A 24,540-nucleotide genomic window follows, 5' to 3' on the forward strand; every position below is an offset into this window, starting at 1 on the left:
TTCAGGGACTGCATTCCATATAGTTTTGCCCAACCAAAGTCTGTATTGATTAGGTTTGTCACTTCTATTTTTGAATTAGAGGGTAATTAAGTACATGGTGTGCTAATGTTTAAATTGAACATAGGTCCAAACAACCCCTCATCCAGATAACACCTCCTTTGAGTGAATTTAGTCAATTCTTGCCTTATGGGCTCACTGTACATATATATGACTTCTCAATGTCAATTGTGTTATATAGGTATGCATTTCCTACTGGCAGCTTAAGAATTATAAGCAGATTGAAACCTTGTGTTTAATACTTTTTCACTCAAAAATACATCATCACACACATGCCAGAAGTAATAATTGTACTCATAAGACATGGATTATTGCAAATGTGTATTGGATTAAGTCCTTCACTACTCAGAACAGCACCAGCTATGGAAAAGGTGCACAAAGGAGGTAGTGAAGGGTATGTTCGTTAAAGAGTGGGACAGGCGCTCATAACCTTCTCCTAGTTTAACCTGTACATAGCGTGTAGAGACATTAGCTCTGCCACCAGAAGTGTATGGAATTACACTGCCTTGAGAGTATATTATATAGGAGTTGGCAAGTTTGGACATTTTATGCTTCCATTTCGTTTCTCTGTGTCTCTTTCCCAGCATTCTGCCCTATATTATTGAAAACATGAGTTTATTGATGCAAAGTCTTAATATATTTTGTTAAATTCTCATTTGCTTCTCAAAACCTGGATATGTAATTAACTTCAATCTTAATTGAAGCAAAATACACAAGGGAAGTAGGATCATCTTTGCAATATTAGTACAAATTACCTGAAAGTCTTGCTTTCAGATTAAATATCAGAACTAAGTATTAGTGCATTAAAATAATGCAGTAAATTCAATAATAAAAAACCTGTTTTCAGAAATTCAATATTTTGCAGTGTGAAATTTTTATCTCAATTATTTTACTCTGGAATTCCCCAGAGACTTCCACTGGATGAGTATTTTTTGCAAGCTTTCTGGTAGTGTCATCTCAGAGCTAATACACTTCCTTGAGAAAGGACCACAGGTTCTGTGTAAAAATCTCCATTTTTTGCAGTCCAAGTGGAGATTAGGGAAGGGAATAAATCATGATATTGTTAACACCTCCAATGAGAACGGACCTAGAAAACATTTGTAGCTGAAACAGGCTCTGGCATCCCTGGTGTAAATCATGAAGTGAAACTTTTCATATTGGTCCATGCTAGTGTCATACAGAACTGTCTTTGTAGTCAAGTTAAAGGCAGGTGCAAGACAAGGCTTTCTGTGATAAGCAGCATTTTCAGTGAATCTGTGACATTTTGACAGAGTTGATCACCTTCAGCTTCCTGAGGAAGGTGCCTCATGCTTAGTAGCTATTCTTTAAACACTTTCAAGATCTTTAGTATCACTGTTATTGGGACTTACAATCTGGAAGACATCAGTCAATAATCTATAATTTTGTTTATAAAATAGTATGTGTGCGTATGTCTGCCTTCTGTATAGACAGAGTGTGGCTCAAGCCACATGGTCTTCTCCACACATTTTAAACTTTTATCTTGCCTTCCATTGTTTGCATGCTTAGTAAAGGGGGAAGCATACACAAACTAAAACAATTTACATGATGTAGCACAGTTATCCTCTCATATACAAGATTTTTTTTTTTCCCCAGCTATAGGAATTAGCAGAGGTAAAACAAATGGCAGTTCCTTTGCATGCAGAGAGGCTTTCAGGAAGTTACACATAGAGGAAACAGCAAAGCACTGTGCTGGTTGCAGCTGTGCTCCCTGTCAGCTCAGACTCTCTTCTTTACTTGTCACATTTGTCAACAAGCTTAATACAGACAACCTGTAAGCTCAAACCTTGTGCAGCTTGTGCATCCAGCTCTGTGGAGCTGCAGGTAGCTGGGAACTTCTCCTTGTGGCCCAGAGGCCTTGAAGACAATCTCGTTATATCCTTTTCTCATGGAACAGGACTGGATAACCAGTATCTACCTTGCTAACCAGCTCTCTCACCTGTAGAGGCTGGATGTTTGCAAGTTCCTTGGGTCATTGCTTCAGTTTGTAATATCTGAGAAAGTATGCTTTCACCAGTTGAAGGAGAAAGTGGTGTAGCCTGAACTTAAATGGAAAGTCTTTTCTTTTTTTTTTTTCATTTTCCCTCTACAGGCTCCAAAGACTCTGACTCCATCCTCTTTCACAAGTGGTCTCACAGAGGCAGACCACGGCAAATCAAAGGTTCAGGTGAGATGAACTTCCCTTCTGTGCTATTTTAAGAAAAGGTTATCGTTCACAATTCCTTGCGTTTCCTACTTCTGACAGCAGGTGGAAGTCCGAAGGGCAGAGCAGTACAAAACAGCATTCAAAACCTGGAGAAAGGATCGATGCAAGATGTGAGAATTATGTTGTTTTAAATGTCACTCTTGTATTATTTGGCTTTGAAAACAAAGTAGCTCAACAGTCCACAAAAATGGAGAAACATTGCATTTAAATAAAAAATATTTTTCAGACATCTAAGCAATTCCTTTTTCTTCCAGAATAGTAATTACAAATTACACTAGAACATAAATAAAAAGACCTGATCTGTAAAGATTAATTTGCATATAAACAAATGTCTTAGAAAATAATAATAATGCCTAACTCTCATGCATTTTTAAAGAAATGTGAACTTTAGCAAAGAAGCAAGCAGTCTTTTAATTAGCAATGTATCTTCATAATAAAAGGAAAAGGGGGTAAGAGAAAGAGCAGGTGAATGCATCTCCCAAATCAAACTGGTCCTACAACCCCATGATTAAATGTGATTAAGCCTACAAAAAGAACCCCAAAACACAAACTACTACTACTACTACTACTAATAATAATAATAATAATAAACAAAACCAAAACCAAACAAAATCAAACAAAAACCAAAACCAACAACAACAAAAAAACAAACCAAACCAACAAAATCCCCAAACCAAACAAAAAACCCAAACATCTGACAATGCTGTGCTCCTTCTGCAGTGCTACTTCAGGATTTTCTTCCCATGGTCAAATTTTTTAAATGATACTTTTTTTCTTTCAAGGACAGAAAGTGGCAGTAGATAACAAAAAAAATTTCAGTCAGTGGAACAAAAACAGCTCAGAAAGATCTCAAGAGCAGAGGTGTGTGTGTGGGAGGAGACCTGTCCTCAGTTTATTTTTACAAAAAAATAAGTTTGAATTTTTGACTTCAAGTGCTGGAGTTCTCACAGTGCATGTTATATGGTCAGTAGGCGGTCAGATGTAGAAATTAGAGTTCATTTCACCATGAACTTAGTTGCAATTTACCCAGCCAAGCACTCATCATGATTAACATCAGTTCTGTTCTGGTGTTCAGTATTTGAATCACAATATACAACTGTCACAACTCTGTCTTTTCTGAAAGTAAAGTTGACAGTTTATTGAGGAGCTGCAGCTTAAAAAAAAGAAAAGGGACCAGTCAAAGAGTAGAAGTCTGAAATACAGTTGCATAAACAGTCTCAATATGAAATATTTTCTATGGTAGCTCAATGAATAGACACTTGAAGTACCCATTATAAGTACTAGAATTTGTTTTGGGGAATATTGGTAATTTTTTGTTTTAGATAAATTATCTTTTAATTGTGTATTGTGCAATTAATGACAATGAGACAAGGTACCAGGTGTGGTTATCATCCTATCATGACCCTCTCATTAAACTGTAATTTAAGACTTCTACAGCTGAATTATATTTCATTTCCTTTCTGCATTTTGCTTTATGCAGAAAAGAGATTGCATACTTGTAATGTAATGCTGGTTTTATTAATTTCTAACTTGGTGTCAGCTGAAGAAAAACAAAAAATCGTTTTTCACCCCAAACATACAATTAATGCACTGGAATAAAAGGATAATTCCTCCTCTGCTTGGACAGAGAGTAGAAAGACCCTTTTATAGCCAGGATTCAGCTGTTTTTCTGTGCGACAAAAAGAATCAGTGCCACATCTCCAACAAAATTAGAGAAGTTCAGTGCCAAGGCTGATCAAGCCTTCAGATGAGATCTTTGGGAGAGGTGAAATCCATGGCAAGCTGAAGTCTGACATGGATGTAAGGGTGATTACTGCTTAAACTTATTAGAAGTTCAGTATCTTCAGTAAGCTTAGGAAGTCTTGAAATGTATCTGCTCTCTCAAAAGGCGATTTGGCACTTGGCGGAACACGAGAAAAAAACATCTCCGGATCAAACCTCTTGTGCTGCACAGTAGCCTAGTAAGGTAAAAGCGTAGGTCAGGCTGAGAAACGAAGAGCGGGGCCTTTTCCTTCTTGAGAAAAGCCGCGTTTCCCTCCACGGACACCTCCTCACTGCAAACCCCGCGGCAATCCCCACAGCTGGACCGCCCTGGACCCGCCGGCCGCGGTCCTCGTCGTCGTCGTCCGGCAAGGCTGAGAGGGTTAAGACCGACGGGCGCGACTGGTATGTCTCGAAACTATTAAAAAAACAAAAAGAAAAAAAAAAAAGAAAAAAAAAAAAAACACAAAAAAAGAACACAATTTAAAAAGCGCTTTCGCGGAGTGCCCGATGGGGAATCGCACTGCCTCGCGTTACTCCGCACGGCTGACAGCTCCACTTTCGCTGCCAACCTTACCGCCCCCCAGCCGAGGGCAGCGTGGGGTCGGGGCGGGGGTGCCCGCCTGGCTCCCGCGGGCAGGCCCACGCCCTCCCGAGGCGGCCTTTGGCGAGTGCCGCTGTCAGTCAGCGGCGGGCGGACCCGGGCGGTAGTGGTTTATAAAGGTGACGGCAGCGGTCCGCAGCACAGCCGGAGAGTTGTTCCTCGATGGCTGTCTAGTTCGGGGAGGAAGGTTTCCAGAGTGGGGGCGCTGCGGACCCGTGCCCGGGGGTCACCTGGGCTTGCAGCCCCCGGTGCTACCTTTCGTTGCGCTGCGTCCCGCAGGTCTGGCCGGTGGCAGCATGGTGGATGTGTTCAGCGGGCGGCTCCTGGTCAACAAGGACGGTCGCAGCGTGGACCCCGAGGAGGCCCTGCAGAATAAGGTCGTGGGCTTGTACTTCTCCGCCGGCTGGTGCTCGCCATGCCGTGATTTCACCCCGGTCCTCTGCGACTTCTACACGGAGCTGCTGGAGGAGACACAGCCTCCCGCCCCCTTCGAAGTCGTCTTCATTTCGTCCGACCACAGCGCCGAGGACATGGCGGGCTACATGCACGCCATGCACGGGGACTGGCTGGCCCTGCCCTTCCACGACCCCTACAAGCAGTGAGTACCGGTGGCGGCGACCCCCGGCCCCTCATGGGGCTGTCCCACCTGGGGTGCTCGGGCTGGGGGCGGCGGCGGCGGTGATGGGGCACGGCGGGCTGCCGCTTCGACAGGGTCTCCGCACGCACCCCCCTTCCAAAGCACGGGAGAAGGCAGGAGGCGCGGGTGCTGAACAGCAGCGGAATCTAACAGCGAAGTCTCTGATACAAAAGCTCCCTGCGACTGCCACCTGCTCTCTTGATCCGCGCCGTCCCTCCCCATGGGACGCTCTGAAACCCGGCTTACGGTGCCTTCAGTCGTATGCGCGCCCAGTTCAGCACTCTGTCAGTCCAGCACTACCGTAGTCCTGTCCTTCGGGCAGCGGCCGATACTAGTTGGCTCTCCGTCCACTGCCACAGAGGTGTACCACAAACTAGCACCAAACTAGCAGCTTACTTTCTTCAGAGAAGTAGCTTGGTTTTAGACCGTTACATCTCTAAGGAATTAAGTGAAGGAAAACTGCTTTTGTGTGTTCATTTTAGGTTTTAAAAGATCTTTGAGGAAGGCTTAATAAAGACCCCAAACATTAATAAGATGATATGAACAGTGAGTCAAAGCCAAGCTAATGGCAAACAGTGATCGAGAGTTTGTTTTTCAGTACAGCAGTAGTTGTTATTAAGGTTGTTCTGGATTGTCTGACTTACTAATGCTCTCGATAAAAGGCAAAGGGAAGAGCAGCAAAAACTTATAGCTGAACAACTTAAAGGAGAGGAGAGCAAACTATGAAGAATTTCAGACATGTATGGGTAAACTAGGTGAAAAAAGGTAATAACAGCTGGAGTTTAGCTGTGGTAGATGCACATGGTAACTGGAATGTAAAACTCTTGTACTGATAGGTTTCCAAAGGGGCACTCCTGTAGGCAACTTGCGCAGTAAAAAAAAAAAAAAAAAAAAAAAAAAAAGGACATGACCATGTATAAGTCAAGGGTGCCGACTCTTTTGGACAACAGTCAAAAATCTGACTTAGTTTATATCGAGAAGTATAGATTTGGATTACAGGAGCACAGATAAGATATTTAGGACTACTGAAATGCCTAGAACTGGAGACTTAAAATATGTGTAATTACTAGTAAAGGGATTTTGCTCCCCCTTGATATGTAGCTAGATTGTGGAAAATATTGTTGCAGATGTCATCAAAATAAAGGGATTAGTGTGACTCAACATAGACTGGATAATTAAACTCAAAACAAGATTTGTTCTTCTGAAAAAGAACTCTGTTCTTATTACTTCTAGTAACTTCTAGTGTTCATTTAACCTTAGATCCATCCCTGTATGCTACCTAGGATAGAGCTGTGCAATTTACTAGTTAGTCACACTATGTGGAGCAGATTTACTAATCTTGTTTGGTCAGTGCACTTTGAAAGCCTTCTGAGCAAACAAGCTGAAGTCGGAAACTATTCCTTCCTTGTCTCTTTTCTGGATGTCAGCAGACAGTTAATGTTATGATTTTTGAATGACAGTTTCCATTGACTTAAAAATAAATTGAAATAGCAATGCTGTTTTCCATAATTCTCTAAAAGCTCCCCAGGCAGTAATTTTATTTGGTAACTACTAATCCTAATAGAATTCAGGCACATTTATGGACTGAAATGTAGCACTTGAAGTTCCTGCATCCAGCAAGCTGTTTGGCATAGACCATGGGAATGTGCTTACAGGAGCTTCAGCCTCTGTGGATTAGGGGTCTATTTCTGACTCTGCTCTTGTCCAAGTCATGTGGAAAGGAGGTACAGAGGTAGTTTAATAGGCTCTTCTGTGGCAGTCTATAATGCTCTTCAGAATCCTGTAGAGAAACGCTGTCCTGTCATGTTTAGCTGCAAGATTATAGCATTTGAGGTGGCTTACTGCAGAACAAAGTGCAGAGGGATGTGAAAGCACAATGAGTTTGAAATTGTGTTTCTTGCATATAACAATAAAGGGCAGTGTAGAGATGTTCAGGGTGCTTAGGTTGAATTAACTGGTATTTTGTCTTCAGAGATACTGGTGAATCATTGTAGACTTTGAGCAGACAAGTGTTTATTTGCTAAATGAAACTGTAACTCTGGGTAGATACTAGTGCTAAGTAAAACTAGAATTTTAACATTGACTAACATAAATTAATAATTTGATTATTAATATCATCATTCACATATGTGAAAACAATGAATGCTACATTTTAACATAGAAAATATTAAATAATTCAAGTTGATTGTTCTTTAGTGGACTACGTAAAGCAGGCATTTCAGTACCTTCAGTAAAGTTAAAATATGCTAGCTGGTAGCTTCAGTGTTTAAGACACATAATTGCAGCACAGACTGAAGTAGCTTCTACCACCAAAGAAGCCAGTTTCAAATTTACCATCTAAAACACCTTTCATAAATGGAAGCACAGAGTTTCTTTGGGATAGAAATACCTTCTTTTCTTGGGGTGCATTAATATTTGTAGCGTATGGAATGTGATGCCTTGCATGCACATACCTAGAGAAGAGCAAAATTCTGATTTCAGAGCAAGATCTCAAGACTCCCCGACTCCTGACTACTTCCCCGAGGTAGGACTGCACCTTTACTACTTCATGTAGTCTGTGGCATGACTAATAGGAAATATTGGCCCTGGTGTCTTGACTTTAACTTTTGACAGCTTTAATGTTGATTTTTGCTGCTTGAGGCACAGGCGTTTGATCCTTGCGGGGCTGTATGAAGACAATCTAGTAGGAAGTGGAGCATTATGAGGAGAAAAGGAATACAAGAGAGGAAAAGCAGGAGTAGGACAGAACATGTCAACCATAAATGCTTGTAAATGGGGACTGATGTATTACTTATGATACACAAAGACAAATTGCTGCTTTTATACTAAGCCCTACAGTGCAAGGTGTCACTTTTTGTGTGGGTGCTCAGCACATGCTAGTAGTTCTTGCAGACTCTCAGACAGGAATTTACTGAGTCCATGTCGTGTACACCTCAGTGAAAATTAGAATCCCAAAGAATTCCCAAAAAAGGAAAATAAAAAGGTTATGCTCATGTTTTATATCAGGAAATTTTAGGTACAGGGATGAATTGGCACGTACAGGGGTGTATGGGTGGGAGTCAGCAAAGAAGGAAGACGGAGAGGAGTGAAAGTATTTGAGCAGTTAAGAACTATTGCCTGTTCTTAGTCTTTAGGTTATCTCAAAATCTCAACAGACACTTTCAAGCTGAATCCCATCCCTATGATGTGCTCATCTATGTGACTAACACTCAGCAATACAGAAAGTTCACAGCTAAAACAAAATAGACATACAGCTGTGTATTACAGGGTGTACTGCTAGAAGCAGATTAGCAAGGTGTCTGTCACTTTCAAAGGAAAGCTGTTCAAATGTTGTCAGATACTGCATTATACAAGTGTATAAAATGCATCATTTATGTTCCCAATATGAATTTTGCCCTGTGTTGTCTATATCTCCAAAACCCCTTTGTGTGAAAATACTCCCCTGCGTTGTGAGCTAGTTCTGGTGCAGCCGAGCACCACCCAGCTCCTGGGTCCCTCCCTGCCCCAGTGAGATGGAGGAGAGAATCTGAAGGGTGAAAATAGGTATACTGGTGGGCAGAGATAAAGGCAGTTTAATGGATAAAGCGAAGGTGAACGCACAAGCCAAACAAGATAAAGAACTCACTCACTACTTCCCATTGGCAGGCATATGTTTAGCAATTTCCAGGATAGCAAAGCTTCATCATGTGTAGTGGTTGACTGGGGAGACCAATGCCCTGACTACCAACATTCATCCCTTCCTTCTTTTTTCAGCTTTTATTGCAGAGCACAGTGTCATGTGGTGTGGGATATCCCTTTGGTCACTTGGGCCAGCTGTCCCAGCTGTGTCTCCTCCCAGTTTCTTGTGAACCCTGAGCTCACTCACTGGCAGGGCAGTGTGATAAAGGCCTGGGTTCTGTGTGAGCACTGTTCAGGAGTAGCTAAAACATTGTTGTGTTATCAATGCCTTTTTGATAACAAATCTAAAAACACAGCACCATGCAATCTGCTATGGAGGAAATAAACTCCATCCCACCCAATGCCAGTAGGACCTAGTAATATAAAATCTGTGCTGTCAGGAACTTTCATCCAGCCTTTTCACAACAATCAAAAGACCTAACAATTGCAATGACTTCCAGTTTCCCTCAATCTTAATTTCATCATTTTGGTATTTCATGTGCAAATGAAGGCAGTGCTTTCATGTTCTAACTGGCATGGCCAAGGTCTAATACCTCAAAGGATTTGACTCTAAGATTCCCTGTGTCTGTATGAAAGTTATTTATTCAGTTTTCTGTAATATTAGAGCCTCCTCTTCTGCTTCATCTGCTTGGGTCTTAGTTTTTTTGGGGGGTTTTGGTTTGGTTTGGTTTTTTTAATCATTAAGACATTGTATGTACCTTTACACTTACCTGCGAATAGCTAGGCAACTGGTTTTTAGGAAAGTCATTAGTTACTTCACTGCATTTTACTGTAAGAGAATTGACATTTTAGCACATGATGTTTCTGTTTATAGTTACTGATTTCATAAATTGTCATTGCAGTTTGTCCCATGGCACATATGTAGTTTGTGCAGGTGAGTCACAGGATTTGAGATCCCTATAGGAGAGGATGATCTTAACAGGTTTAAAAAGTGTGTTTTGTAAGCACTTGCACACACGTACATGGTGATTAAGAAGCATTATCTGCAGAACTGTTGCTGAGCCTTCTTTCGGTGTATTCATTTTACAGGTGGTGCACAAATGTAAGCAAAATCTGTGCATGCTTCAGTCTGGTTTGATGCAAGGAATCTTCAGCTGAGAAGCTGTGTAAACAAGATGCTGTGGTGGAGTGGATAAGCCATATATGTGTTCCCTTAGGACAGCAAAGTGTTAGTTTCCAGTCTCCATAGCAAATTACTTTCAGTTTACTACTGTTCTGTCTCTGATTGTTACAGTTGTGTTGTACATCTCAAGCTATCTTACTGTCCACTGAATCAGTAAAGTACATGTTCCAACCATCTTGTTTGTCACACAAGTGAGATGAGGTGGTAGTCTTTTATGTGGTTTCCACATGAGCTTTCTTTGGAAAGTTTTTTTCTCCCATTTTAGCTGACTTTGGAAAGGTCTATGTGGATTCTTAGTTGCTTGCTTTATTTCAGAATTCACCGAGAAAGCAAACCTGTTGCTGGACTGTATAATTGCTGATCCTGTAATATTTCCTGCATTAATGCTCAGCCAACTTAGTCAATGGCAGAGCAGTATCCTTCACCTGTTGATTTTGCTTCTCATAAGGAAAAATACAGAAGGAAAGATGTGTTTCAGGAATGCCTTGTCTGGGCCAGTATTTCACTTAAGTAATATTTTCTGTATTTTTAGGATTCTTTTCCAGGAAATAGTAGAGAATGTCTATATATTAATGTCTTGTATTTTTTAACAATGTCTACAATCAAATTCTTTGGCACTTGAGCCTCACACAGCAGATGTTGTTCTTTGTAGTGAGAGTGCTCAGTTACTATATTTCCATTTAGTGTTTACATTTTGTTTTGAGAATTATGTTATTCATATTTCGGAAGATGACTATTCCCTTATTGTTTGTGGTTCTCTGTCCTCTGATTCTTCTACATGTGCTTAATTTCTGCTCACTTTCATAGAAAGGAATGCAGGGAGGTAGTTTTCCACACAACAGATTATATTTGTTTCGGGAAGGTTGTTACTTTTAGCTGAACTATTGCAGTTCACTTAACCTGTTTCTTGTAGCCCTTCTGAAACACGTGACCTCTTCCTCAAAACCAGTTACATTTTTCTGTAATTTCTTTTGGACTGCAGAACTTGCATCTTAAGTGGAGATTTTATGTTCCTCGTTTTTCCTTTTAGATACCAGCATGTCTGTCACCATAGCTTGCATTCGTACCACTAAAATGGTGGAATTTTTGGAGGATGGTGTGCTAGAAGATGTTTTCTTTAACTTTTGCCTTCCAAGATGAACATTGAGTTCATTAGCATCTATACTGTTTCATTCATGGGTCTCTAATGTAAACATCTGGTTCAATTAATAGGTGTGCTGAGGGTGACACATGGAAAATGTGACATGGCAGGAGGTAGGTTATAGTTTTCCTACCTTGAGGCTTAGTTTGAAAAGGATGAGGAAACACCCTGGTGTGGTTCTGACTTCATGACCATCAGTCTAAACACATTTGTCTGCGTATTTGTATTCAACAAATGGTTTTCTTTCTTCTTTGGACATTTAGTGTTAATGAAAGTAGTGGGTTTTTTGCTATTGTCCTGTATTAGGAAAGAAGTTTTTGCAGTTTCCCAATCAACATAGCAGGAAACTTCAGACATTCTTTATGTGCTTTTCTTTCTGAGTTACAGCTGGGCCAGTGAAGTGATTCTGGAGCTCCTGGAAACACTCGAAACTCCTACTGTTGAGTAGTTCTCTCAACAACTAACTGATTTTTGTTGGATGTCTGTTGAGATGTCTAATGAGCTCAGAGCTCATTGACTGTCTTTCAATTACCTCTGCTGTGAATTAATAAAAAAGTTGTCAGTGCTAGTGATTAAGTCCTAGTCTCAAAATTGGCTATTCTGGCTTATTTGTGTCCTGAAATTTACTTTATCATTTGCACTAGAAACATCACCTTTCTAATTGAGGTGAATTTAGAATATAATATCTTTCTATAAAGATAGATCCATGTGCCTTGCTCTTTTCCCCTCCTTTATCCTGTAACAAACCAACCATGTCATAGCTGTAAACTGTTTTCCCTGGAAATGTTTTTCATCTTGGAATTTCTGTTGCCTGTGTCACGCCCATCTAACGTGGATTACTATGTGGTGGTTTGTGGTTTGTAATGAGTAGGCATGCCTTCTTATTTGTTGTGTGCCAGGGTCAGCAAGTATTTTAGTTTCTCCTTGGATGTTGTGTGTCCTCTAGGTTTTCCCCTCCCAAATGTTATTTTTATTTCCAGCATTAATAATATATGTATTAATTTTCCATATATCTTGACTTTGATCCCTTTAAGCTTCCATCTTTCAGAGTGTTTTCTTAGTAATTTTTGCTGGGTTACCTACTCATCAATTGTTTGAATAGATCCTGGTTTTGTACATGGAACATCACTGTTTGTATGGCTTTAAAATTTAACTGTATTTTAACTGTTTTGTTATAAAATAGCAGGCTATTTAACACTGAGTTAGTTATTTGTAACCTACATGGATTTTTCCATCTTCTAACATAGAGAAATGGTGACTATTGTCTGTGTGATGGACAGAGGAGAAGTTGAAATCTTATTCTTGGACAGGTTAGATGGGTGGCCCTTATTCTCAATATTTCGATTCTTTACATTTCTGGATGTAGGTGGCCTGTTTCACTGAGGTAGTTTAAGGCATTTCTGCAATCTTTTCTGTTTACACTAAAGGACTGTACGTCGTTCTTTAGTGTAGATTAGAGGAAGTTGCTCTGTGGGATGGGCTCTTTGTACAAGAGCAAAAGTCTGATGCTAGTTTAAGTGAGATCCTCCTCCTATCCAATAAAAAGGGACCAGGAGACATTAGTTTCTGGCTAGTGAAAACAAGGTGGAGGGGAGACCAGGGCAGTTACAGCCAAGGTACTGCAGCGCTCCCCAAGCTGAGCTGCACCATGTGAACTCCCAGCTGCAGCCTTGTTCATCTCCCTGTTCCACCCTGTGTTCTGCCTAGGCACTCGTCGCTTCTGCTTGCTCATGCATCCCGACCAGAGTACCCTTCCTAAGAGCCTAGGGATTATTCTTAAAATTCCCCCTAATGGTGTGTTTTATTTTTAATTTTTTTTCTCCTCAGTGATCTGAAGAAGAAATACAACATAACAGCAATTCCTAAACTGGTGATTGTGAAACAAACTGGAGAAGTCATTACTGACAAGGGAAGAAAACAGATCAGAGACAAAGGGCTATCCTGTTTTCGGAACTGGCTTGAGGGTGCAGATATCTTTCAGAATTTTTCTAGCTAAAAAGCTGGCAGATGAAAGCAAGGCAAGGCATAATGGAAAACTCTATATTTTGCCTTGTCCAGAACAAGAACAGTAAGGCTTATTTATCTTTACTTGTAAACAAATTTTGTTTTCAACTTGAATATTAGCTGTTTCAGTAGGTCATAAACTGCAATTATTGTTTTATTTGTATTGCTCTACCTACTATATTCAGTATGAACCAAATCATTCCTCATGATACTGAAGAACTTCAGGAGGATAGACTGTTTTAAACTTTAATAACGGAGAACTGTGAAATCTATGCAAACACTTACTTTGCAAAATCTGTACAGTAAAAAACATCTATATGAACAAACCTATTTTTCTTGAAGACATTTTTTTGTGATTAGCACATATTTTATTAAGAAAGGAAAATTATTTGCTTTAATAAATATTTATGAAGTATATGTGTCTAATGTGTCTTCATTATCTATCTTTGCAAGCTAATCAGAAAAAGTTATGACTGTTAAATAGAACACATTTGTTTGTCAGTATTGAATAAATACTTTTATTTGTTTTTACTTTATGTGGCATTTATGTAAGTTGTGCTGAGTTTTCCTTACCCCTGGATTTTTAGACTTGGCACTGTACACTAAGTTGTTATCTTTGAGTTAATGTCAGGTCAACTCTAAGAATAACACATTTTCCATCTCCTCCTTTTGCCCAAGTGTGTAGAAGCAAATATCAAAAATGGTACCATCTTTCCACAATGAATGTTCATGTTGCATTTGAAGTACAGCCTGGTTTGCCTGTATTCTCCATCAGTTGTTGTGTTGAGATTTGACAGCCAGTCTTTGTGACTGGGGTCCCAGGCCAAACATACATGCAATTGGTGACTAAAGAAACACATCCTATGCAAGTCAAGGGTCTGTTGATTAGAATTTTAAAACTTCAAACCAACGGAGTTAATATTAGTCCACTTACGAGTGCTTACATTTTTAACACTCTGAGTCAAGGTTACTCAATTATTAGAAGTTATTCTCAATAAGGTACAATTAAAACTGATACATATTTTCAGTTCTCTTACTATGTTCACCCTTTCATTTTAATGTTGATAGTGTTTTCCTGAAGATGACAACTTGCCTCCAACTGGACCGTGCTGCTGCTGATCTCAACCCTCAGGAACATCTCACAATGGACTTGACCTTGCAATGTCATCACCCAGTTCCTTCAGTGCTTGGGCACCCCAAAACAGCAGAACATGACCATTCTGCAGGCACTTCCTTGCATGTCTGTACTCAAAGGGATTCCACTTCAGCCTTGCTCATTGCAATGTTCCTTCTGAAGCCATTGGCTCAATGACCCCATCTGCAACATTCTCACTTGTTTGTTGAGGAACCTTTGCCTGACCATGAGAAAAATCAATAAGGCACACCTGAAATTAGCATGTGTGGATACTTTTATTATTTAATAACACAGCTGTGTCATTTGCTTGTAATAGAGGAGAATGTTTTTTCCCTCAAAAGTGTGTGCATGTGTGAGAGAATATATATAAAAGAAGTCATGTATTCTTCACAATACATCAAAAGCAAGTACTCCAGAGAAAACAAATTTAAAATTAAAAATAGTAGATTTAGGAAGTGTTCAGCACAGTTGTAAGTCAGAGCATCTTATAGCTGTTCTTAAAATGACATCTGGAGATACTGCAGACAATTTCCAATTTTTTGCCATCTAACCATATAAATATTGCTCAGGTTCTTTTCTAATGACTTCCAAGCTCTCTAGGGAGTTTTTTGTGGAAGTGATTTGTAGGTACTGCCTGCTGTTCTGGGACCAGCTAATGGCAAATGTATTTTAAACATGAGAAAAGAGTAAAAAAAGTGCTTTCAAAAGTTTTTACAGAAAATGTTGCATGAATATGGAATAAATTATATAGCAAGAGAGCCAGATATCAGGCATCACTTAGGTCAAGATAGCTTGATTCATTGTTTGTTTATATGTATGTGTATGGAAGAACTCAGTATTTTAAGACTGAGATACAGTTAAGTCCTTTGCATAATTGACACACTGACTCAGTAACACAGATTAAATTTGAAATTCAGCTAGGAAGTTCATAATGATGAAGCAAAGATATTTACTCTACAAACCTTGGAAAATTTGTTTTCCCTGTCAGTGCTAAAATAATGGATGTTTAACAGGCTAAATACAGGGTAGTGGAAAAATAATTTTTAAAATCTGTGTTTACTTTTTCATAATATTGGAATTTTTGGGGTGAGAATTAAGAGGCAGGCTGGCAGGGGTGGTACTGTTGTGGGTGTCTATTACAGGCCACCAGATCAGGATGAGGAAATTGATGAGGCCTTCTACAGGCAGCTGAGAGCAGCCTCACAGTCACAGGCCCTGGTTGTTGTGGGGGATTTTAACTTCCCTGATGTTGCTGGAAGGACTACTCAGCCAGCCAGCCACAGTCCAGGAGGTTCCTCCAGTGCCTTGACAATAACTTTCTGATGCAAATGGTGGAGGATCCAACTAGGAGAGGTGCACTGCTGGACCTCATCCTCACTAACAAGGAGGGTCTGGTTGAAGCAGTGAAGGTTGAGGGCTGCCTTGGTTGCAGTGACCATGAAATGGTGGAGTTCAGGATCTCCTGTGGCAGGAACAGAATAGCAAGCAGAATTGCAACCCTGGACTTCAGCAGGGCGAAATTTGGCCTTTTCAAGCAATTGCTAGGGGAAATCCCATGGCCAAGACTGCTTGAAGGTAAAGGGGCCCAAGATATTTGGTTAGCATTCAGGGACTGCTTCTACCAGGCTCAAGATCAGAGCATCCCAACACGTAGGAAGTCAAGGAAGGGAGCCAGGAGGCCTGTGTGGTTAAACAAGGAACTGCTGGGTAAGCTCAAGTGTAAGAGGAGAGTTTACAGATCATGGAAGGAGGGGCTGGCCACTTGGGAAGAATATAAGGCTGTTTTCAGAGAGTGTAGTGAGGCAACTCGGAAAGCTAAGGCTTCCTTAGAATTAAACCTTCCAAGAGGGGTCAAGGACAACAGAAAGAGCTTTTTCAAATATGTGGCAGACAAAACTAACACCAGAGGCAATGTAGGCCCACTGATGAACGAGGTTGGTGTGCTGGTGACAGAAGATACAGAGAAGGCAGAGTTACTGAATGCCTTCTTTGTCTATGTCTACACTGCCGGAGGCTGTCCTGAGGAGTCCTGTACCCCTGAGGCCACAGAGGAAGTCAGGAAAATGGAGGAATTTGCCTCTGTTGATGAGGACTGGGTTAAGGAGCAGTTAGGCAATCTAGACATCCATAAATCCATGGTTCCAGATGGGATGCACCCGTGGGTGCTGAGGGAGCTAGCTGAAGTAATTGCTGGACCACTCTCCATCATCTTTGCCAAGTCTTGGGAAACAGGATAGGTGCCCGAGGACTGGAGGAAAGCAAATGTCTCTCCAGTCTTCAAAAAGTGCAAGGAGGAGGACTCGGGTAACTATAAACCGGTTAGCCTCACCTCCATCCCTGGGAAACTGATGGAACAACTTATTCTTGGTGCCATCTCAAGGCATATCAAGGATAAGAGGGTCATTAGGGGAAGTCAACATGGCTTCACCAAGGGGAAGTCATGCTTTACCAACCTCATAGCCTTTCATGAGGACATAACCAAGTGGATAGATGATGGCAGAGTGGTGGATGTGGTCTACCTTGACTTCAGTAAAGCATTTGACACAGTCTCCCACAGCATTCTTAGAGCTAAACTGAGGGAGTGCGGTCTGGACAATTGGATAGTGAGGTGGACTCTGTGAACGGGCTGAAGGGAAGAAGCCAGAGAGTCGTGGTCAATGTGACAGAGTCCAGTTGGAGGCCTGTATCTAGTGAAGTGCTGCAGCCGTCAGCACTGGGGCCAGTATTATTCAATACAGTTGTCAGTGATTTGGATGAGGGAATAGAGTGCACTGTCAGCAAGTTTGCTGATGACACCAAGCTGGGAGGAGTGGCTGACACACCAGAAGGCTGTGCTGCCATCCAGCGGGACCTGGACAGGCTGGAGAGTTGGGCGGGGAAAAATTTAATGAAATATAACAAGGGAAAGTGTAGAGTCTTGCATCTGGGTAGGAACAACCCCAGGTTCCAGTATAAACTGGGGAATGACCTATTAGAGAGCAGCATAGGGGAAAGGGACCTGGGGGTCCCGGTGGACATCAGGATGATCATGAGCCAGCACTGTGCCCTTGTGGCCAGGAAGGCCAATGACATCCTGGGGTGTATCAGAAGGGGGGTGGCTAGTAGGTCAGAGAGGTTCTCCTTCCCCTCTACTCTGCCCTGGTGAGACCACATCTGGAATATTGTGTCCAGTTCTGGGCCCCTCAATTCAAGAAGGACAGGGAACTGCTGGAGAGAGTCCAGTGCAGAGCAATGAAGATGGTGGAGTGGAGCATCTCCCTTATGAGGAAAGGCTCAGGGAGCTGGGGCTCTTTAGCTTAGAGGAGACTGAAGGGTGACCTTATTAGTGTTTACAAATATATGAAGGGTGATTGTCATAAGGATGGAGCCAGGCTCTTCTCGGTGACAACCAACGGTAGGACAAGGCGTTCAAATTGGAACACAAGAGGTTCCACTTAAATTTGACAAGAAACTTCTTCTCAGTGAGGGTATCAGAGCACTGGAACAGGCTGCCAAGTGGGATTGTGGAGTCTCCTACTCTGCAGACATTCAAAACCTGCCTGGACACATTCTTGTGTAGTCTCATCTAGGTGTTCCTGCTCCGGCAGGGGGATTGGACTAGGTGATCTTTCGAGGTCCCTTCCAATCCCTAACATTCTGTGATTCTGTGACTTGCAGTGAAAGGAGTTTTCAGGCACACGTTTTGGCTTCTGGGTCTCTTATCTAGAAGATTCCTTTGAGAGCTCTAGGAAGAAAACTGCAAGACCTTATGCCAGAATGTGATGAAACCATCATAAATATGCAGAAAATAGTTACATTTATCTCAAAACTCCTACATTTTCTCTGGGAATAGAAATATGGAAATTAATGAAGTTTTTGTCACACTTAAGCTGTACAATTTTGACATTTGGGCTGAAGAATACAGATCTAAAATGGATACTTGGAAATTTCTTCAAATGCTGTAATTATTCCTTGAATATCCATTTTTATTATAAACATACAAAATGAAACATCACTAGCTCTTTTTGCAGTAAGAGGGAAGAGTAGACTGCAAACAGGTATTCTTCAGAAAACAAGTAACAGTCGATACATACATGACAGCTCTTTGCATTTCATACCATTTCCATCCTGTGCACAACCTGATTTTGCTTTTTGTACAGCTTAATTATTTGTTAAGACCAGGCACTGATAAGAGTCAGCTCTAGCTGTTATGTGTTCTCTGTGTAGACAATATCAATACATGGGCAACCCTAAATTTTCTTCTATCAGTTTTGATGAAGATGGGCATACAGATGAGCAAATTCAGAGGTGGATTTAAGCCTTCTACCTCCTCAATTTAATTTAGTTTTCCCTAGATCAAGTTCAATACAATTCATGACTCTCCAATGTTAAGAAATGCTGCCAGTATCAACTAAAGAAGTTATTATGGAACAACTATATTCTATACAAAAAACTGAACTTAAGCACAGTGGTGCAGTATTTCAAATGCAAGTTGAAATAATTTAGCACAGGAGCATTCTCAGATTCCTGTCTGAGTAGGAACTGAGGTGTGAGCTCTGATGATCCAAACAGATAAACAAAACTGTGCAAGCAGGTTGTGAACAGATACAAATACTGTCATGGAAATGTTTGTATCATGCTGATCCAGTAACTGTGCCTACTTAGATTTTTAAGATGTTGATAAATAAATAGGTCCTTGGAACAATAAACAGCAATTTTGTAGAGTCAGTAGCTAAGCCTCCCCAACCTTTCTCAAACTAATAACCCTAAGTGCACACAGAGCATCATAGAAAATATTTTTCAGAGATTAGTATTTTCCTGAGTGTAACATGAGGTCACAGTTCCAGTGCAAAAATAAAATTCACCAGCATTACTATGCTTGGATCAAAATGGTTTTCAGAGGAAATGATTGCACTGGAGTGAGTGGCACTTTGTTCCTAAATGAGCCTGTTTACTGTGATTATGTGCTTTGGTTATAGTTCTAGCTTGGTTTCAAAATGTACCCAGGTTTCTAGGAAGACTGTCTGAAACCCAAGCCTTCCTTAACAGAAAGCCTGTCTGCTTAAACACAGAAGATAGTATTTTTAGTCGTGTTTCATTTATGGAGTGATCTACTGGTTACGTTTACCTCTTACTCTGATATTAAAAACAATATTCTGAGCCTCAAGTGTTACCTTGGGGCTCCTAATCTCTGTTTCATTTGAAAGTAACTAAGCCTCTCTGCTCCTAGTTTCTCCCAGCACAACAAAAAATTATAGAATTCATACCGTATCTGAAGATTGAGGTGTTAGAGATGTGCTATTGAGCTCCAGGTAAGATGATGCGAAGCCAATGCGTACACATTTTGTGACCTGGAAGTGTCTATATGCATTGGAGGTGGGCAGCTGTATCTTGTTGACATTTCCAAAGCAAAATTCCATCATCTAAGTCTAGGTATCTTCTTTCTACAACTTCCTAAAGCTGCTATCACATTTAGTCTCATGTGGTGACTAGAGCAAAGACTGGAAGAGCAGGCAATGAGACAATCTTTATTGTATTCTGGTGTCCCAGTCCTCACTTGCTTATCAACACTGAGATACACATGCTCTGTTCCTTGGTTCCATATTCAGCACTGCAGCTAGTCTGTGGTTATGAAGAGCGCTGCTTTTACTAAGACCGTTAATTAACACCTATCACCAGCATAGTATTCACATTAACTGTATTTCAATTTATATTTGTGGTTCACACATTGTCACACTCCTTCAAAATAATAGATGGTTACTTTCTAAATGGGATCTGTTTTGAAATTTAAACAATTGCATGTCTAAGGTCATACAAGAATTTCAGTATATGAAGGATTTTACTATACATAGTGCAGAACAAGACATCGCACTCAGAGACCGAGGCAGAAGTATTGCACATGTGGAAAGACAGAACTGAATTCATTGGTGTAGAAGTAACTGTAACTGCCATAAAAGAAACTTACAGGGAAAGTTGTTGGGACTCTCTGCTGAAACAGGTGTGGGATTGTGGAAATAAAATCCTACTGCATTCATTTGAGTCATACTACATTCAAAATAGTGGGACTTTCTTAGAAAATGAACAAGATTGGCCAAAACATGCCCCCCCCCCATCTTTTAATTAGATGGTGGTAAATTAGAAAACGTCAAACCTTTGGCTTTCTGCTCACGTTGAGGGAGTAAACACCAGTTTTAAATCTTCTAGCAGATGTCCAAAACCAAGCAACTTTCTGGCAGGCAGGTGAAAGCAGGCCTTGCTGTGCTTAGAAGTGGCTCATGGACACAGCAGCATCGCAAGTGAGAGATGGAGGAATGGACAAAGGTATGTGAAGTTTAGCCGGCTGCAGTTTCTGAGTTACCAGGAAGAAGTGGGTACATCTGCTGGAACACAGTTCCCCTCGTTGCAGGTGCTGCCTTGCCATTATCAAGCACCTTCACAAAGCAGTTGTATTTAAGTGCGAGTTCATACTGATAGAGGGCTGAACTTCTGTCTCTGCCTTCTCTCCTATAGCTGCAGAAATATCCTTCTGCTTGACCTGAATCTGCAATGTAGACTGTGTGTTTACACTGCAACAGGTATTTTGTGTAGCAATGCACAAAAGTATAATAGCTCAGACAATTTTGTAGCAATTTATGTTCTGTTGTACTTCAAGCCCGGAAATTTCTGATTGGCTGAACTTGACTCTCTAAATCTGGGCAGAATGTTCCTTGCTCTCCAATCAAGACATAGTTTGTAATCTTCTTACCAGATTTGTTTTAAAAGGAGTTGACACATTTGTCCTCTGAAGGAAAACTGTTATGTTGAGGTATTTATTTTCAATCTCATCTTAGAACATTCTTATCTAATGGTCAGATGACAAAACACAATATGCAATATAAAATCTGAGGGCACTAGCAGCTACGTTAGATGTATTTAATCTGTTAGATCTTAAAGGAAAAAACTTGATGAGACCATCAAGTGCAGTCTGGATATGCCACAGAGTATTGCCAACTGTATTTGTTGACAAACTGTACTTGTTGACAAATAATTTCCTGCTACACCCCAACTGCACTTAGCATGTAGATAATCTTTTAGTGCAGGGCTTCCAGAAGGATTCCTGTGGCTTTCAGAAGGGTGGTGTAATTATCACGCTGGATAGAGCCAGAGTGATTATTGAAATGGGACGTGGGAGAGTCTCTTCTACTTAAAATAGTCAGGAAGTGGGTGTTCAAAAGTTAAGCAAACTAGCAAGAGACACAGCCAGCTGCAGCAAAGGAGGAAAAGGGGAAAGGGGAACATGTATTACCTTGGGGCTGCTATTAGCCTCGCCAGTAGCTTTCAGACTGTTATCTGCTGGTCCAAGGCCAAGGGTAGCTCAGAGTAAGTGGGGAGAGGGAAGAGACAAAGGGCCAGTCCTCCCTCTCTGTGTTGCCTGTGCTTTCTGTATGGAACAGCAAATACAAGATCCAGCAGCAAAGCCAAACCTGAATCCCCATCCAAGGGTAACAAAGAGAAAGGCCTGGTCCTTTGGTAAGCAAGGTGAAGGAGAAAAGAGACAGCAATCTGTTTTTATTACATCCCTCTTTCTCTGCCCAGTGCTACATCCGTATTACGAAATCCTGCCTGAAGATGCTCAGATTCCTTCTGAATCCTTAGATGTTTTATCTAAGGAATAGAGTCACAGTTCCCGAGGACTCATGAGAAAGTCTGTTTTAATCTCACCAGCTGCTGCACTCCACTAAACACAGGGCCAGTTAATGCAGGGGTTTGCCCTGGAGCAGCAGTCCCCTGCTGGTTTTCAGCATATAAACTTTACTTTGCCATGTGTTTCTCCAGTTTTTGTCATCCATATTCATCACTCTTCTACTTACCATTTGGACTGAAGTACACTAGCTCCTAAATTTTCATGCATCAGTAAGATAAAATCTTCTAGCTGACTTATTTTGTTTGTATTAGGTGTAATTTACAATGCATCTAAGAAGTAAAATGGATTTTTTTTTTTTTTTTTTTTTTTTAACGAATGTGCAAAGTTAAACCAGCGAGTTACAGTCTGGAAGTTAAGAAGGAAAATTAAGTTTAAAATTTAAGGTCTGTGTACCCACGTCTGATTTAAATATGCAGAACTGTGATTTATATCACCTGATATCAAGTGATCTCCCCAGAAATAACTCATCTTAAAGCACACAAAACCAAACATATCCAACAGTATATTACTGCATGAAGATAATTCCTTGTTTTATTTTTTGTAATGCTTCAGAAAATTTAAGACTAAAATTGCTGTTACAGGACCTTGAAAATAAACACAAAATAAATGATGATTGACCACAGATAACTAAGAACCCTAAGAAAGCAAAGAAATCTCTTGATCAGACAGGAGAGCATTTCTAGTTCTTACAAATTACCCAGGATGGGACGGTAGGTAGCAAATATACAATTACAATTTAAATAGCATATATACAATTACAATTTAAATTTAACAATTTAACAAAAACCAACCACTCATGCTGATTTAGTGGTGCAATTGTGACTCCATGTTTATTAGGTTTTATCAGCAAAGTACCGCTCTTACTGATTTTATTCCTGATACACACTAAGAATCCCTCCATATTCTAGATTATTTTGAAAAATAAAACTGTTACTTAAGAATCTATTTTATTGTAAAGAATTTACGGACTGACAAAGCTTTCACCTCATTATGGCCTTGTGAGATTTTTAAAAGGCATGAAAACTCTGCCACTATATTTGTAACAGCCTTGAAACGCAAAACCTTTTTTTACCACAAGTGATTACCCAGGATGAAATACCACTTCTTTAAAGAGATGTTTTACATTATTCCATGAAAGGTTGCATTAAGATCCACATTTAATGCCAAATTGCTGCAAGAAAGTCTTTCATTTCACTGGATGATAGCTGCTTAGGGTATTTCACACTGACCTCATGCCCTACAAGGTAACTGTCTGATCCTGGTGTGAATACTTCAAGTGGTTTCTTAGCCCTATATTTTATCATAACAGGAAATCTGTTGTTGTGCGTAAAATAAAAGCAACTATAAAACAGTGCTGCTACTTGAAATTAATTTATCGTTTTTTTTTTTTTTTTTTTTTTTTTTTATTCCCTCCCCTCTCTTCTTTCTAGTTTGAAGGGTAAGATAGCAGACTATTAGTTACAGGCATGTCTGGAACTGCTGACAGTGTTCAGGAAGTTAGTTCATCACCATTCTCTCTCAGACAGGTGAAAGTCTCCAGAGAAAAACTGAACCACATTCATAAACCATCATCTAGGTGTTCCTGCTCTGGCAGGGGGATTGGACTAGATGATCTTTTGAGGTCCCTTCCAATCCCTAACATTCTGTGATTCTGCGACTTGCAATGAAAGGAGTTTTCAGGCACACATGTTTTGGCTTTTGGGTCTGTTACCTAGAAGATTCCTTTGAGAGCTCTAGGAAGAAAACTGCAAGGCCATAGGAGACTGGACAGATTCTTGAAGATAAATTCTCCCCTATGCTAGACCAGGGTCCGTTACCCATTTAAATTAAATTCTGAAAAGAGGACTTCAGTGGGATTTAAGTAATTCAAGGATGATTTTCACTGCAGGAATAAAATGTGTGCAACTGATCTCACCACAACTGTGGCATTGATCTCTACAGACACCGTTTTCTTGTTTTACTCCATTTACTACATAATTCACATGACCAATAGGTATAATTGTAGAGGGAAATGCAATGCAAAGTAGCTCCCGTTATGTACTAAACCAGTGGTTACTCTCCATGCAGAAGGTACGAGTTAAAGCATTTTTATCAGCATGCAGAGAAATAACAATTCTTATCATTCAGTGCGGATCAGTGGTATTCTTTCATTTTTTGCACTAGGTGGAAATCTTCGGCTGGGCTGCAGTAATATAGTAACAGCAAAAGCAAGTTGATGGAAGTAGCAATGATGAAAAGCAGAATGTTGTGGGTTTGTTGTTTTGGTTTTTTTTGTTTTTTTTTTTTTTTCTCCTAGGACTCATAACTGCAAAAATGAACAGAAGAGCATTGTTCCTACTATGAAACTGATTCCAGTAGATTCCATGGCAGATTTTTAAGGCTGATTTCATAGCCTTCAGTTGAACAACATGATTTGTCCACTAGCAAAAAGTTCTGCTATGATAAATAATGCAGCAATCCTTTTCTAAATTTAGTTTTGTAGAAAAGACCTTCCTTCCAAATACTAGAAGCTG

General features: G+C 40.4%; 1 protein-coding gene across 1 annotated transcript; it reads left to right on the forward strand.

Annotated features, from left to right (window-relative positions):
• Positions 1–4,726: 4,726 nt before the first annotated feature.
• Positions 4,727–13,603, forward strand: NXNL2 (nucleoredoxin like 2). Its single transcript, XM_065861612.2, has 2 exons — positions 4,727–5,244; positions 13,053–13,603. The coding sequence occupies exons 1-2, from the start codon at positions 4,943–4,945 to the stop codon at positions 13,219–13,221; spliced, it is 471 nt and encodes a 156-aa protein (XP_065717684.1). The 5' UTR covers positions 4,727–4,942; the 3' UTR covers positions 13,222–13,603.
• Positions 13,604–24,540: the final 10,937 nt, after the last annotated feature.

The sequence above is a fragment of the Patagioenas fasciata genome, chromosome Z, assembly GCF_037038585.1.
Source record: "Patagioenas fasciata isolate bPatFas1 chromosome Z, bPatFas1.hap1, whole genome shotgun sequence".
Classification (NCBI taxonomy): domain Eukaryota; kingdom Metazoa; phylum Chordata; class Aves; order Columbiformes; family Columbidae; genus Patagioenas; species Patagioenas fasciata.